We start from the raw sequence: 16,447 nt of genomic DNA, 5'->3' as shown, positions 1-16,447 counted from the left end.
ATATATATATATATATACACACACACACACACACACACATTTAACATACAATAAATAAATAAATAAAACACAACAAACAGACCATTATTTTGGCCTACATAATTTTATTTAATTACTCTGTCTGTACATTTATGTATTTGGCAGACGATTTTTATCCAAAGCGTTTAACTACAGTGCATTCAAATGTATACCTTTTATGAGAACGTTATGAAATGTATATCTATTCATCTGTTCATGCACACAAAAGTGACTATTACAGGAACTATAGATTCATTCGACTTCTTGTCGCACATTGTTGTGACGCCTCAGCTTCAAAGTTCAAACCCAGTATTCGTTTAGTAACACAACACCGCCCTCTGCCTATCGCACAGCGCGCTGTCATTGGGCTCCACTACAGCCACGTCCTGTCAATCACCAGCTAAGCCCCTCCTACCGCCATCCCCCCTGCAGCCACTTCCTGTCAATCACTAACCAAGCTCCTCCCACCGCCAAATTTTGACTGTAAACATCCCGCCGAGAGCGCGCGCCATCTTTGTCGGATTCAATGAGAGGAAACGGTTGCTAACTTCTCTCCGCAGGAGGGGAGAGAATAGACTAGCCGTAATCAACACAGATAACATATTTTGAATGGTACGTTCCGGAAAATGTGTGTTGTTGCGGATAAATATGCTTGTGAAGTGGAATATATGAGCGGGAGGGTGAAATTTGACGCTTACGTGCTGTTGCTAATCAACAGTTGGCTAATGCTAATTGCTAACGGTAGCTTGAAAATAATTTGTCTTTGCAGGTAACGTTATTGTTTAAATTATAACTATTATTGGTTTCTAACTTGTTTTCGATGTTTATGAACTACAAAAATAAACTCTGTCACTTATAGCTTAGAAGTTATATATTTATTGGTTATTTTATGGTTAAGTAGCGTAGCTTGCTAATCAACAACCTAGCCAAACGCTTGGGTGAAAATTAACGCAACTCTTTTCCATCTTTATTAATGCATTTTTCTATATTTCGCGTGTATTCGACTTTTTTTTTTTTTAAGCTTTGCATTGGATAATACGGCGTCTTGGTGGCGTGCAACTGTGTTATAACGTTAACGTTACATCGCCTTCACGTGTTAATGTTGGTGTAAAGGCGGGCAATGCTTTTAAATGCTATTAATGTAATGCATCTGACTAGTAACTCAGACTAAGTGAATAATATTTACAGCAAATCTAAACCTGTGTTTTTAGAGTCTTGCACACGATTTGACTTTTGCTTGTATGTGCATTTCGTTGGCTGGTTGTGCAGGGGAAGTCCCTTTGGGGAAGTCGTGGCCTAATGGTTAGAGAGTCGGACTCGTAACCCAAAGGTTGCGGGTTCGAGTCTCGTACCGGCAGGGATTGTAGGTGGGGGGAGTAAATGTACAGCGCTCTCTCTCCCACCTTCAATACCACGACTGAGGTGCCCTTGAGCAAGGCACCGAACCCCCGACTGCTCCCCGGGCGCCGCAGCATAAATGGCTGCCCACTGCTCCGGGTGTGTGTTCACGGTGTGTGTGTGTTCACTGCTGTGTGTGCACTTTGGATGGGATAAATGCAGAGCACTAATTCCAAGTATGGGACACCATCACTTGGCCACATGTCACGTCACTTGCACTTTCAGTATAAATGATGCATTCTATCATTCTCGTGTATTCTGTATCTCAAAACCTAGTGAGTTGCCAATGGTGCTTAAATTGCTGCCTAGGTAGTCATGTTCCAGTGCATAGGTTTTGAGACATTACTATGCTCTTAAGTTTTGAACGAACACTCTTGTGTCTCTTTCCAGGTGTAGCAGAGAGATCTCGGAGCCTTGACCAGACACCAGGGCAATGTTTTACGCCCACTTCGTCCTCAGTAAACGTGGGCCGCTGGCCAAGATCTGGCTGGCGGCCCACTGGGACAAAAAGCTGACAAAAGCACACGTCTTTGAATGCAACCTGGAGAGCAGCGTGGAAAGCATAATTTCACCAAAGGTACGTCTTTAACGCTGCTGCTTGTTTTCTTTTGGATAGTGTGTGTCAATGCATATGTTTATTCTGTTTTGTTACTGTTAAAATAGGTGAAAATGGCTCTGCGTACATCTGGCCATCTTCTCTTGGGTGTGGTGAGGATCTACCATAGAAAAGCCAAATATCTTTTGGCTGATTGCAATGAAGCGTTTATCAAGATAAAAATGGCTTTCCGCCCAGGTAGTGAATCTAAATGCACATTTTAGTGAAATCTATAGATTTCAAAGTCACCTGGGTTTGACTGTCTCTATTTACTAGAATGCATTGTGTTTTGTAGGTGTTGTTGATCTGCCAGAAGACAACCGTGAGGCTGCATACAACGCCATCACCTTACCAGAGGAGTTCCATGATTTTGACCAGCCCCTTCCTGATCTGGAGTAAGGAGCACTTGTTGTCTTCTGTTGTTTTTAACACAAGATGTTTGGTGTACGTTAATACACAGACAGTGTATGAAATATTTACAGTGTAATTGGTGTCACTTTGCTTTCTGTTTAAAACTTCACGGTGGTCCTGGAATTTTAAAATCATCTATGTGAATTTTTTAGTTATGCTCTAAGCATTTCTTCCGTTGTAAAGGACTCCTCCTGAGTGTGACTTTGCATTTATGATTTATAAATTCCTAAATCCCTCTATTTCAGTGATATAGATGTAGCACAGCAGTTCACCCTGAACCAGAGTCGTGTTGAAGAGATCACCATGAGGGAGGAAGTAGGAAACATCAGTCTCATGGCCGACAATGACTTTGGTAAAAACTCGTAAGCTTTCCGTTTCCCCACAGATCTGAAATATATTTGTGTTAGTAGATTAATTACATTAATAATGTATTTTCTAAATTAAAACTTAAAGGTGCAGTAGGAGATCTTGGAAAATGCTAACTTTAGCCTGATAGCACTGAAAGCGAACGTCCCACCCTCCCTGCAATCGCCGTCCAAGGCCACGCCCCCTGAACGCATTTACGCTCACAGACCAGAACACCAGAGACAACTTTACAATAGGCTACATCAGCGGTTCCCAACTCCAATCCTTGCGCCCTCCTGCTCTGCACATTTCATATGCATCTCTTATCATGTGCGACGTTTGTTCTATTCGACCGTGAGTGCCCTGGGAAGTGTACATCACCGGATATTCCGCCATGATTCCAGTTCGAAGCGAGCGTATATGTTCCATACAAAGGGCATTAAAGTGTGCAAGATGTGAATTTAAATAGTATTTATAGTACAGTTAGTAAAAGTACTACAATACCATGAAGGAAGATCGGCTTGTTGATGTTTGTCTGCCATTCTCGCTCCGTCTGCACAGCATGCATGAACGCGCTGATGACGTATCCTGTCTGCGCGAACAGGGTGCGCAGAGGTATGCAAATACATATGTTGACAGGCAGGTAGGAAAGCCAATTAAAACGCTCGGACCGAGCTTTTTGATTGGACGAACATTTCTTGGTCTATTTAGACCACTTAACTTAAATGATTGCTATTCAGATGTGAAGAGACTTTCAACCAGCATAACGAAATTTTTTTCTGAAGATAATCACCTATTGCACCTTTAAACTGATTTCTATTTATAGCTCTATTCTTATTACAAAACGTTATAACATTTTTATATTAAAATAGACCATTTCTTTTCATATCTCATGTTTGTAAGAAATCCATAAAGATTTTTAAAGTTTTTAACTTCAAACCATTGCTTTCGGCTGCTTTCTCCAGTGAAAATTTCACCTTGTCTGAATCAGGAGAGAAATATGCACAGATCAAGCACCGTTTACAAGCGAAGGCAAATGTGGGTGGATTTTGATGTGAGAGGACAACAAGAGATGGGCTTTTTCACTGGAGGAAGCATTGTTATAGATTTTGGACTGGTATAGTGATGGTTTAAAGTTAAAATGCCTTAATAATGGTTTTGATTCTTAGAAACATGCAGCTTTTCACTTTACTACAAGATAATTGGTGGACTGGAGTCTTGTGGATTATTGTGATACCTGGGCACCCCATCTGAGCAGTCTGTGTGTGGGAAACACGATTTATTCTAGTAAGTCACGTGATCCATGTTCTCCATAACTTAATGCTGGTAATGTCATATCAGGTGACTTTGGTATGGATGATCGTGAGATAATGAGGGAAGAGAATGCTTTTGAGGTGGACATCATCCATGGATCCTCTGCCGCCACCCTGCTTCTGGAAGCTGAGCCTGGTCCCGCTCACCTCCCTGACAAATCAACCAACCTTGACTATGACGACTTTGGGGAGAACAACCTGGAAAACAGTGATGGTGGAATTCTGAGTAAGTTCCAATTTGACTTGTATAGTGTTCATATGATGATGATGTGATACTAAACCCTGTGTCTGCTCAATTTCAGTGGATAAGATTCTGAGCAATGAGGATGGTGGTGGTATATTCGATGATCCTCCAGCAATCACAGGCAGTGTGATGATGCCTCAAGACCACGGTGATGATGACGACGACTTTGATGCTTTTTCTCGTAAGTAAATCCTACAAAATAGCTTGTTTCTATAAAATAACTAGAAATGTGGATTATGAAGTAAAAAAATGTTTATTGAAGTTTTCCCTGCCATATCAAGTTTTTATGGAAATGTATAAATTAAAAGTTTTTTTGTATTCATGTTAATTCTCTACATTAAAAAATTGGTTACATTTCATTTTAAGGTTATACAATTAAATGCCGAGTAAGTTTAATTAACAAAATATACTTCGTTATAGGGTTAGAGTTTGGTTTAGGGTTAGTTGCTTGTAATAATGCATTTTGTACTGTTAGTACTATAGTAAGTATGTAACAAGGATATTATAAAATAGTTTTACCAAGTATTTTTCTTTTCTAACAAATCATTTCTTGGTGTTTTACCATTAGATAACTTGAACAAACCTTTCCATGTCACAAAAATGTAAGTTGTTTATATATTTAAAAACCCTGATTCACAATAATGAGGGATTAAAGGGTCTTTTCTGTAGTAAAGTTTTCTATGATGAATTTGTGAGCAAGAAGTAAGTATATTTGAAATGCATTTTTTTTTAATTTTTTTTGCATTTTTAAACCAATATGAACAGCAAACACAAGTGTAAAGTCATTTACTCTCATAATGTGTCTACATTATCATTTCAGCTGCTGCCGGTCTTGACAGTCCAGACTCTGGACCAGTGGAGCCTCTTCCCAACACCACAGACCAGACAGAACAGACCACTCTGGTGCCCAATGAAGACGAAGCTTTTGCTCTTGAGCCCATTGACATTACTGGTAAAAATGAACAAAAAATTTACATTGAATTAAATTATCAAATGGATCTCAGTCTCATTTCAACTCAGTCTCAGCTTGTTTCAACCATCTATATTATGATTTTTGTGGCCTGAATATGAATTAATACAACACTTGTGGTGTGCTCTTAGTGAAAGAGACCAAGGCTAAGAGAAAGAGAAAGCTCATTGTCGACAGTCTGAAGGAGTTGGACAGTAAGACCATCCGCGCTCAGTTGAGCGACTACTCCGATATCGTCACCACGCTGGATTTGGCTCCTCCTACTAAGAAACTGATGATGTGGAAGGAAACTGGCGGTGTAGAGAAGCTGTTCTCATTGCCTGCTCAGCCTCTCTGGAACGGCCGACTGCTGAAGGTGATGGTTGATCTTATGTCACTGTAACATCAGTGTGATAAAGCTCAGGGCTAAATTAACGGGAAATGTGTCTGTTGTAGATGTTTACTCGCTGCTTGACTCCACTGGTGCCTGATGAGCTGAGGAAGAGGAGGAAGGGAGGAGAGGCCGACAGCCTGGAGGACTTCCTGAAGGAGCTGGAGAACCCAGAAGTGCCTAGAGAGGAGGTGCTGGGTCACAGGAGTGAAGTGATTGGTAAGCTCTTGACTTGCTGTTGAGTGGCTATATAAGCACGACTGCTGTAGCTTAACAGATGGGTTTTCAAACTGGGGTCTGGGGACCACAAGTGAGTGACAGGTGAAAACAAATAAGTAAAATAAGTTTAACTGAATAAAAAGTATTCAAATAAATAATACAACTGTATTTAAATAAATAGTACAGTATTGTAGTATCTAGAAAACACATGATACTGAAAATAGAAAAGCGTAAAAATGTTAAAAATAAAAAGAGATTAAAAAAAAAAGATTAAAATGGATAATACAAATATTTTATATGTAAATAAGAAAAATAGATTTCAAATACGTTTAACAGTACAGCACTATAAGGAGTAGAAAACACAATGTAACTAAATATTTTCCCATGTAATATTTTATACATATATAATATTTATTTTTCACAATATAAATTTAGTCTTTATTGGTTATTTTAGTATAGTTGAGAGAGATACATATATGATTTAAGATTTGATTTATATATACTGGGTTTTATTTTAAAGTTTTAATAATATTGTTGTGTTTATCATTTGTGTGTTTTTTTTTAAATATCCATATAGTATTTATTAATGTTCTAGTTAACTTAAACTAAACAAAAATTGCAACTAGCTGAAATACGTTTTTTTTTTTTTTTTAATTATACAGTTTACATTACATTTTATTTCAAGTAGGGAAAAGTATTTTTTTTTCATGGTTTTAGTTAATGAGAATATCCCTAGTCTTTATACGTTTAAAAATATAGTTGCCTTTTAAATTTTAGAATGGGGATCTCTTGAATGAGGAGATCATATTTGGGGGTCCATGGCTAAAAGTTTGAAAACCCCACAGTTGTGTCATAGTCATTTGAAAGCCTCAAGTTAAAGTCTCCTACTTGTGCCCTACAGATCAGACCATCATGGAGGAGCCCAGTATGCTGCAGGCTTCTTCTATGGAGGGCAGCAGAACCGCTCTGGACGAGTCCATGATGCCACCTCCATCTCGCCAGCGTGGAGTCAAGCGCAAGTCGCTTGAGAAAGATGCAGCTTTGCCTGTAAGTCCAACCAGATAATCATGCTGCTTTGTAAAGGTTTTGGAATGTAGTCTAATGTGCTCAATTGTCATTCCAGCAAATGGGAGTGTTGGATCAGATGCTTCAACCCGTGGATCAGTCGGTCCTTTCCCAACAGCTCGACATGCCCCAGGTGGATCTTCCTCCTGAGGACTGCACTAACCTCTCTAGACTGGTACCAGAGCTGGACCTATTAGATGACAAAAGCAAGGAGAAAGACAAGGATGACAGCGACGAAGAGGTGAGACGTTTGTCATTGAAAGGTGGAAGAAAATGTCTCATTTTGACTTTGCCATTGCTATGGAAGCCCGATCCCACATCGGAAAGAATTGTGACTTTTTATATAGTTTATATCTCACAATTCAGACTTTTTCCTCAGAATTCTAAGAAAAAAGTCAGGATTATGAGAGGAAAAAGTAGCAGTTACCTTTTTATTTTTGTGTTGGGAAAAACAGAATTATGAATTCAGGATTTAGAGAAAAAGTCAGAATTCTGAGTTGGGACCTAACTCGATTGCGAGAAGAAATATTTGCAATTGGTTTGTAAAGATAAACTTGCAATTTGATTTTTTTTTTCTCTCAATTGCGAGTTTACATCTTGCAATTCTGACTTTAAATTTTGCAATTCTGGGGGGAAAATGTCAAATTCTGAGTTGGTCTTGCAATTCTGACTACTTAGTTCTTTTTTTTTAATGTCATGGCAGAAACAAAACATAATTCTAATAGAATTCTGACTTCATATCTCACAATTCTGAGTTTCTTGTAATTCTGAGGGGGAAAAATGCAAGGAAAAGTCAGTCTGAGATTATATCTCGCAATTCTGACTTTTTTTCTGACAATTGTGAAAGAATCCCCCCCCCCTTGCAGAAACAAGCTTCCATATGTTACTGATAATTGTTCAATGTGCTTTAATCAACAGGGTGAGGAGGGACAAGGAGACCAGGACCAAGAGGAGCGACGGTGGAACAAGAGAACTCAGCAGATGCTTCACGGTCTTCAGGTTTGTATTTGGACCATATATCTTCACAAGAAAAATGTTCAAAACACGTTTCCTCATTTTCTTCTGTGTTTTGGCAGCGTGTGGTGGCTAAAACTGGAGCCCAGTCCATCAGCCTGCTCGAGCTGTGCATAAACAACAACAAGAAACAGGCAGCAGCCAAGTTTTACAGCTTCTTGGTGCTGAAGAAACAGCAGGCCATCGAGCTGACGCAGACCGAGCCGTACAGCGCCATTATCGCCACGCCAGGACCGCGGTTCCATATTGTATAGATGCATGTTTTTAGTAGTTGTATTTAACAGTTTTGTTTTGCTACTGTTGCTTTTTGTATCAGTTTTTGTCCTTTGGGGACAATTTTAAAGGTTTTGAGTCACATCCAATAGATCATGAAGACATTGTACCTACATGGGTGTTATTTGTTAGTACATGTTGGACCTCCATATTGTCAAAGCCATTGGGATTGTTCAGTTTCACTACTTTTTTCCCCCATTGTTCTGTTTTTATTTTCCTTCATAAGCGCTACCCCAGTAAGTTTTACATTTAAGTAGAGTTAGTTATGTGTACATTTGAACTTTTTAATAATGTCACAATGAGAGACAAAGGTTTATTTTTGGAAACCCAAGTGGATTTAACAACACAATAGTTCAATGTTTTGTATCTCTCTTTTAATGGCAATTATGGTTATTAAAGGTTTGTTAAACTCCTGCATACAATTGGAATTTTTATGCACTTGTGATTAAATTTTGATAATTGATTTGGACAAAAAAAAATGTTTCCTCCATTCCTCTGATTTTACGTTGCTCTTTATTGTTTGTATTTGATTGGGATCTATGGTTTTTAACAAAAAATATTAATTTCAACCTAGGTCAGGTGTCAGGAACCTTTTTTGACCAAAGAACCATTTCCCTCCATTTTTTTGTTAAAGCATTTTTCAGAAAGAGCCACAAAAAAAAAAAAACTTAAACATGCAACAAACAATAAATAAGCTGCAGGATGTAATTAATTGTACAGGGCTTTTAATGTGAGGTTGAGTTACCACCTGAGGAGCATAAATCCTTTTTAGAGTTCTGTGTGTGTATGAGTGAGTGTACAACGCACAGTGCTTACTTGCATCGACTGATAAAGTGAATACTCACTGAGGTGGGCATTTAGAATTTTCTCTCTCACAGTGAATCTCTTATTTACATCGTGTCTATGCTTGCTTTGTTATAACGAGAGCATTCACGAGTTTGTAGAACTCAGAACTGGACAAAAAACAACATACCTCTGCTGCAGGAACATGTAAAAAGAAAACCGGGTCTTGTAGTGTGTAGGCATAATGCAAATGGATTTTGAGTAATTAATTTATCTAAATTTCTCTAGGTTGAACTATCCTTTATTGGTGTTCTGTTTCAGTTATAATGCGGGTTGTTATTGTTTGGGTGAATGTCTGTTACTCAGATTTTTAAAAAAGTGTGCCCCCCTATGAAATGTTCTGGTTCTATTATAATATATCAATACTGTATCATCCCACAATGCAATGTTATTCTTAATTATTTGGCATTCTTACACAAAGACTGAGAATGAGTCCTTAGCCATCTTCAAGAATCGGCTAAAAACACATCTCTTCCATCTTTATTTGACCCTCTGACTCTAGCACTCTCTATTCTAATTCTATTCTTAAAAATAAAAAAAACTAGCTTCTCTAATATTTTGGTATTCTATTTGTTTTCTTTTAATTTATTATACAATTAACAAAAGCAAAAAAGGCCTCTAACACTAGCTTGCTCTATTATTTTTCGATTCTATCTGTTTTCATTTTATTTATTATATAAATAAAAAAAAAAAACCTTGCTACGTATACTGCGTTAAGCTGAGACTTGTTTTAGCATTTGTTGATTTTGATTGCTAAAAACATCAACCTCAAATGGATGCTCGACTAAAAAACAAGTAGAAAAAAATTAATATAAAGTCGGCACCACCAAAGCTCCAAAAGTATCAAAAATGTATTTAAAAAACGTTCACCTAGCGTGTGACGTTTCGAGTAACGAGTTGAGTTTGATTGCTGCCATTAATGTCCTCATTTGTAAGTGGCTTTGGCTAAAAACGTCTGCTAAACGATTAAATGTAAAGTAAGACACTAAATACAAATTTTGTTCGTTTAAGTGACGATACCTGCAGCATAATGAGGGTTGACATCAATATAACATAATACTGTTTCAAACGTTTACTGTTGCGTAATATCCATTGTTTCACATGCTAATGGCAAATAGTAGGGAGTATACAGAATGCACTGCTAAATACGCAGTACAGTAGTCTAGTACTCCATTTGAAATAAAGCCATTGCGCTGTTTTTGATCAGTTAACTTCTAGTGTGAGCTGCTAAATGATTATGTGATTAATATATCACAATGCAGTATTTTTGCTTTTAATTTTAGAACGAAAACGCGAGAATCACCCATTTATGTTCTTAAATCGCGACTCTTATTTTGACAAGGTAAACGTCTTCTCGTAAAGTCCTCTTACAGGAAGTAGTCGCGTCGTTCCGGAAAAACCTCCTTGCACGTGCTTTGGCCCTTTTCCCTCTTTATCAGACAATGGGCAGCCTTAAAGAATCAGCTGTTTCGGGTTCCAATCCACTGGATTCTCCGGTGAAACAGATCCAGATCGATGGGCTGGTGAGTGGTTATTCTGACGCGTGAGAGACTCGTGTTGTGTTCAGCTGCAGGTTGGCTCAGCCTTCACTGTATCAGGAAGCGCACTGAAAATAAAATATACCGCAGTAAAACTGTGTTTTATTGTTGTATTAGTTTAGGTAGTACCAGGGCTTTGAACATTCTACTCCCCGAAAATGTATAGTGGTGGTACAACCATCTGCTGCCATCACTGTACCATGGTATTTTGAGATATACCATGGTACTGAAGTTACTATGGTAACGTTATCCGTCCTTCCTGAAAGTACAGTGGTTTTTGTCAGAGTACCATTATATTACTATGGTATTCTTACAAGTACATTAAAGTACACGAATGTCCCATGATATACCATTACTATGTTTTTACTATTCTTCAAGATACTCACAAGAGTACCATGGCAGTACAGTGGTACATTTTAACATATATATATATATTTTGTTATAAGTGATGACAATATATACAATTACTACTACTAGTGTTGGGAAGGTTACTTTGGAAATGTAATAGGTTACAGATTACAAGTTACCCTACTTAAAATGTAATATGTAGTAACTATTTCAATGATTTCTTTATTTAGACCTAAGTAATGTAAACTGATTACAACTGAAAACTTTTCTTATTACTTTTCTACATTTCTAATGTTTTCAAATGTTAATCATTTTGAAACGGTTAAAGCAGGCAGGGTTAACCTTACAGTAGGTCTCAACACTGATTACTGTCAGACTTTTAAAATCCTTCATCACTTGAATTATGATTATAATTATTGAATTATTTATCAATCCGAGCAGCTGAGTCCTTAACCATCTTCAAGAAACGACTAAAAACACATCTGTTCCACCTTTATTTGACCCTCTAACTCTTAACACTTTCTATTCTATTTTAATTCTACTTTATCTATATTTATCTTCTTTTTTGTTTTATTTTTTATTTAAAAAAACAACAACAAAAAACTAACAAACACTAGCTTTCTATTTTTTCTATTCTATCTACTTGTTTTTCTTTGTGTGTGTGTGTATAATATATGTATGTATGTGTGTATGTATGTATATGTATGTATGTATATGTATGTATGTACATATATATGTGTATGTATGTACATATATATGTGTATGTATGTACATATATATGTGTATGTATGTACATATATATGTGTATGTATGTACATATATATGTGTATGTATGTACATATATATGTGTATGTATGTACATATATATGTGTATGTATGTACATATATATGTGTATGTATGTACATATATATGTGTATGTATGTACATATATATGTGTATGTATGTACATATATATGTGTATGTATGTACATATATATGTGTATGTATGTACATATATATGTGTATGTATGTACATATATATGTGTATGTATGTACATATATATGTGTATGTATGTACATATATATGTGTATGTATGTACATATATATGTGTATGTATGTACATATATATGTGTATGTATGTACATATATATGTGTATGTATGTACATATATATGTGTATGTATGTACATATATATGTGTATGTATGTACATATATATGTGTATGTATGTACATATATATGTGTATGTATGTACATATATATGTGTATGTATGTACATATATATGTGTATGTATGTACATATATATGTGTATGTATGTACATATATATGTGTATGTATGTACATATATATGTGTATGTATGTACATATATATGTGTATGTATGTACATATATATGTGTATGTATGTACATATATATGTGTATGTATGTACATATATATGTGTATGTATGTACATATATATGTGTATGTATGTACATATATATGTGTATGTATGTACATATATATGTGTATGTATGTACATATATATGTGTATGTATGTACATATATATGTGTATGTATGTACATATATATGTGTATGTATGTACATATATATGTGTATGTATGTACATATATATGTGTATGTATGTACATATATATGTGTATGTATGTACATATATATGTGTATGTATGTACATATATATGTGTATGTATGTACATATATATGTGTATGTATGTACATATATATGTGTATGTATGTACATATATATGTGTATGTATGTACATATATATGTGTATGTATGTACATATATATGTGTATGTATGTACATATATATGTGTATGTATGTACATATATATGTGTATGTATGTACATATATATGTGTATGTATGTACATATATATGTGTATGTATGTACATATATATGTGTATGTATGTACATATATATGTGTATGTATGTACATATATATGTGTATGTATGTACATATATATGTGTATGTATGTACATATATATGTGTATGTATGTACATATATATGTGTATGTATGTACATATATATGTGTATGTATGTACATATATATGTGTATGTATGTACATATATATGTGTATGTATGTACATATATATGTGTATGTATGTACATATATATGTGTATGTATGTACATATATATGTGTATGTATGTACATATATATGTGTATGTATGTACATATATATGTGTATGTATGTACATATATATGTGTATGTATGTACATATATATGTGTATGTATGTACATATATATGTGTATGTATGTACATATATATGTGTATGTATGTACATATATATGTGTATGTATGTACATATATATGTGTATGTATGTACATATATATGTGTATGTATGTACATATATATGTGTATGTATGTACATATATATGTGTATGTATGTACATATATATGTGTATGTATGTACATATATATGTGTATGTATGTACATATATATGTGTATGTATGTACATATATATGTGTATGTATGTACATATATATGTGTATGTATGTACATATATATGTGTATGTATGTACATATATATGTGTATGTATGTACATATATATGTGTATGTATGTACATATATATGTGTATGTATGTACATATATATGTGTATGTATGTACATATATATGTGTATGTATGTACATATATATGTGTATGTATGTACATATATATGTGTATGTATGTACATATATATGTGTATGTATGTACATATATATGTGTATGTATGTACATATATATGTGTATGTATGTACATATATATGTGTATGTATGTACATATATATGTGTATGTATGTACATATATATGTGTATGTATGTACATATATATGTGTATGTATGTACATATATATGTGTATGTATGTACATATATATGTGTATGTATGTACATATATATGTGTATGTATGTACATATATATGTGTATGTATGTACATATATATGTGTATGTATGTACATATATATGTGTATGTATGTACATATATATGTGTATGTATGTACATATATATGTGTATGTATGTACATATATATGTGTATGTATGTACATATATATGTGTATGTATGTACATATATATGTGTATGTATGTACATATATATGTGTATGTATGTACATATATATGTGTATGTATGTACATATATATGTGTATGTATGTACATATATATGTGTATGTATGTACATATATATGTGTATGTATGTACATATATATGTGTATGTATGTACATATATATGTGTATGTATGTACATATATATGTGTATGTATGTACATATATATGTGTATGTATGTACATATATATGTGTATGTATGTACATATATATGTGTATGTATGTACATATATATGTGTATGTATGTACATATATATGTGTATGTATGTACATATATATGTGTATGTATGTACATATATATGTGTATGTATGTACATATATATGTGTATGTATGTACATATATATGTGTATGTATGTACATATATATGTGTATGTATGTACATATATATGTGTATGTATGTACATATATATGTGTATGTATGTACATATATATGTGTATGTATGTACATATATATGTGTATGTAACTAGCTTCTCTAATCTTTTTGTATTCTATCTATTTGTTTTCTTTTTATTTATTATACAATTAACAAAAACAAAAAAAGGCCTCTAACACTAGCTTTCTCTATTCTATCTGTTTTCTTTTTATTTATTATATAATAAAAAAAAACCTTGCTACGTATACTGCGTTAAGCTGAGACTTGTTTTAGCATTTGTTGATTTTGATTGCTAAAAACATCAACCTCAAATGGATGCTCGACTAAAAAACAAGTAGAAAAAAATTAATATAAAGTCGGCACCACCAAAGCTCCAAAAGTATCAAAAATGTATTTAAAAAACGTTCACCTAGCGTGTGACGTTTCGAGTAACGAGTTGAGTTTGATTGCTGCCATTAATGTCCTCATTTGTAAGTGGCTTTGGCTAAAAACGTCTGCTAAACGACTAAATGTAAAGTAAGACACTAAATACAAATTTTTTTCGTTTAAGTGACGATACCTGCAGCATAATGAGGGTTGACATCAATGTAACATAATACTGTTTCAAACGTTTACTGTTGCGTAATATCCATTGTTTCACATGCTAATGGCAAATAGTAGGGAGTATACAGAATGCACTGCTAAATACGCAGTACAGTAGTCTAGTACTCCATTTGAAATAAAGCCATTGCGCTGTTTTTGATCAGTTAACTTCTAGTGTGAGCTGCTAAATGATTATGTGATTAATATATCACAATGCAGTATTTTTGCTTTTAATTTTAGAACGAAAACGCGAGAATCACCCATTTATGTTCTTAAATCGCGACTCTTATTTTGACAAGGTAAACGTCTTCTCGTAAAGTCCTCTTACAGGAAGTAGTCGCGTCGTTCCGGAAAAACCTCCTTGCACGTGCTTTGGCCCTTTTCCCTCTTTATCAGACAATGGGCAGCCTTAAAGAATCAGCTGTTTCGGGTTCCAATCCACTGGATTCTCCGGTGAAACAGATCCAGATCGATGGGCTGGTGAGTTGTTATTCTGACGCGTGAGAGACTCGTGTTGTGTTCAGCTGCAGGTTGGCTCAGCCTTCACTGTATCAGGAAGCGCACTGAAAATAAAATATACCGCAGTAAAACTGTGTTTTATTGTTGTATTAGTTTAGGTAGTACCAGGGCTTTGAACATTCTACTCCCCGAAAATGTATAGTGGTGGTACAACCATCTGCTGCCATCACTGTACCATGGTATTTTGAGATATACCATGGTACTGAAGTTACTATGGTAACGTTATCCGTCCTTCCTGAAAGTACAGTGGTTTTTTACCATTAACCATTATATTACTATGGTATTCTTACAAGTACATTAAAGTGCACGAATGTCCCATGATAACTATGTTTTACCCACTGTATGTGGCTTTTTCCACAGCAGTGTCTACTAGTGTTGGGAAGGTTACTTTGGAAATGTAATAGGTTACAGATTACAAGTTACCCTACTTAAAATGTAATATGTAGTAACTATTTCAATGATTTCTTTATTTAGACCTAAGTAATGTAAACTGATTACAACTGAAAACTTTTCTTATTACTTTTCTACATTTCTAATGTTTTCAAATGTTAATCATTTTGAAACGGTTAAAGCAGGCAGGGTTAACCTTACAGTAGGTCTCAACACTGATTACTGTCAGACTTTTAAAATCCTTCATCACTTGAATTATGATTATAATTATTGAATTATTTATCAATCCGAGCAGCTGAGTCCTTAACCATCTTCAAGAAACGACTAAAAACACATCTGTTCCACCTTTATTTGACCCTCTAACTCTTAACACTTTCTATTCTATTTTAATTCTACTTTATCTATATTTATCTTCTTTTTTGTTTTATTTTTTTATTTAAAAAAACAACAACAAAAAACTAACAAACACTAGCTTTCTATTTTTTCTATTCTATCTACTTGTTTTTCTTTGTGTGTGTGTGTATAATATATGTATGTATGTG

At 34.6% G+C, this 16,447-nt stretch overlaps 2 protein-coding genes across 3 annotated transcripts in view; both read left to right on the top strand.

Moving 5' to 3' along the window:
* Nucleotides 1-517: 517 nt before the first annotated feature.
* Nucleotides 518-8,422, top strand: LOC107671466 (double-strand-break repair protein rad21 homolog). Of its 2 annotated transcripts, XM_016464387.1 has the most exons (14): nucleotides 518-630; nucleotides 1,807-1,993; nucleotides 2,080-2,209; nucleotides 2,307-2,406; nucleotides 2,668-2,774; nucleotides 4,109-4,306; nucleotides 4,383-4,505; nucleotides 5,145-5,276; nucleotides 5,426-5,649; nucleotides 5,730-5,883; nucleotides 6,785-6,930; nucleotides 7,007-7,189; nucleotides 7,867-7,947; nucleotides 8,025-8,216. In XM_016464387.1, exons 2-14 carry the CDS (start codon nucleotides 1,850-1,852, stop codon nucleotides 8,214-8,216), a joined length of 1,914 nt encoding a protein of 637 aa, XP_016319873.1. In that variant the 5' UTR covers nucleotides 518-630; nucleotides 1,807-1,849. The 2 variants fall into 2 exon arrangements, with proteins under 2 accessions (XP_016319873.1, XP_016319874.1); XM_016464388.1 differs by lacking the exon at nucleotides 518-630 and having other exon boundaries at nucleotides 1,850-1,993; nucleotides 8,025-8,422.
* A 6,897-nt stretch (nucleotides 8,423-15,319) lies between these two features.
* The window catches only part of LOC107671468 (eukaryotic translation initiation factor 3 subunit H-A-like), a 71,150-nt gene continuing 70,022 nt past the window's right edge, over nucleotides 15,320-16,447 (top strand). Inside the window, exon 1 of the mRNA XM_016464390.1 lies at nucleotides 15,320-15,476. Within this exon, the coding sequence (XP_016319876.1) occupies nucleotides 15,396-15,476 (81 nt within the window). The 5' untranslated portion in view covers nucleotides 15,320-15,395. The remainder of the gene's footprint in view (nucleotides 15,477-16,447) is intronic.

Source organism: Sinocyclocheilus anshuiensis, unplaced genomic scaffold (assembly GCF_001515605.1).
Source record: "Sinocyclocheilus anshuiensis isolate Anshui unplaced genomic scaffold, SAMN03320099.WGS_v1.1 scaffold552, whole genome shotgun sequence".
In the NCBI taxonomy this organism is placed as follows: Eukaryota; Metazoa; Chordata; class Actinopteri; order Cypriniformes; family Cyprinidae; genus Sinocyclocheilus; species Sinocyclocheilus anshuiensis.
This window is presented reverse-complemented; position numbering and strand designations above follow the sequence as displayed.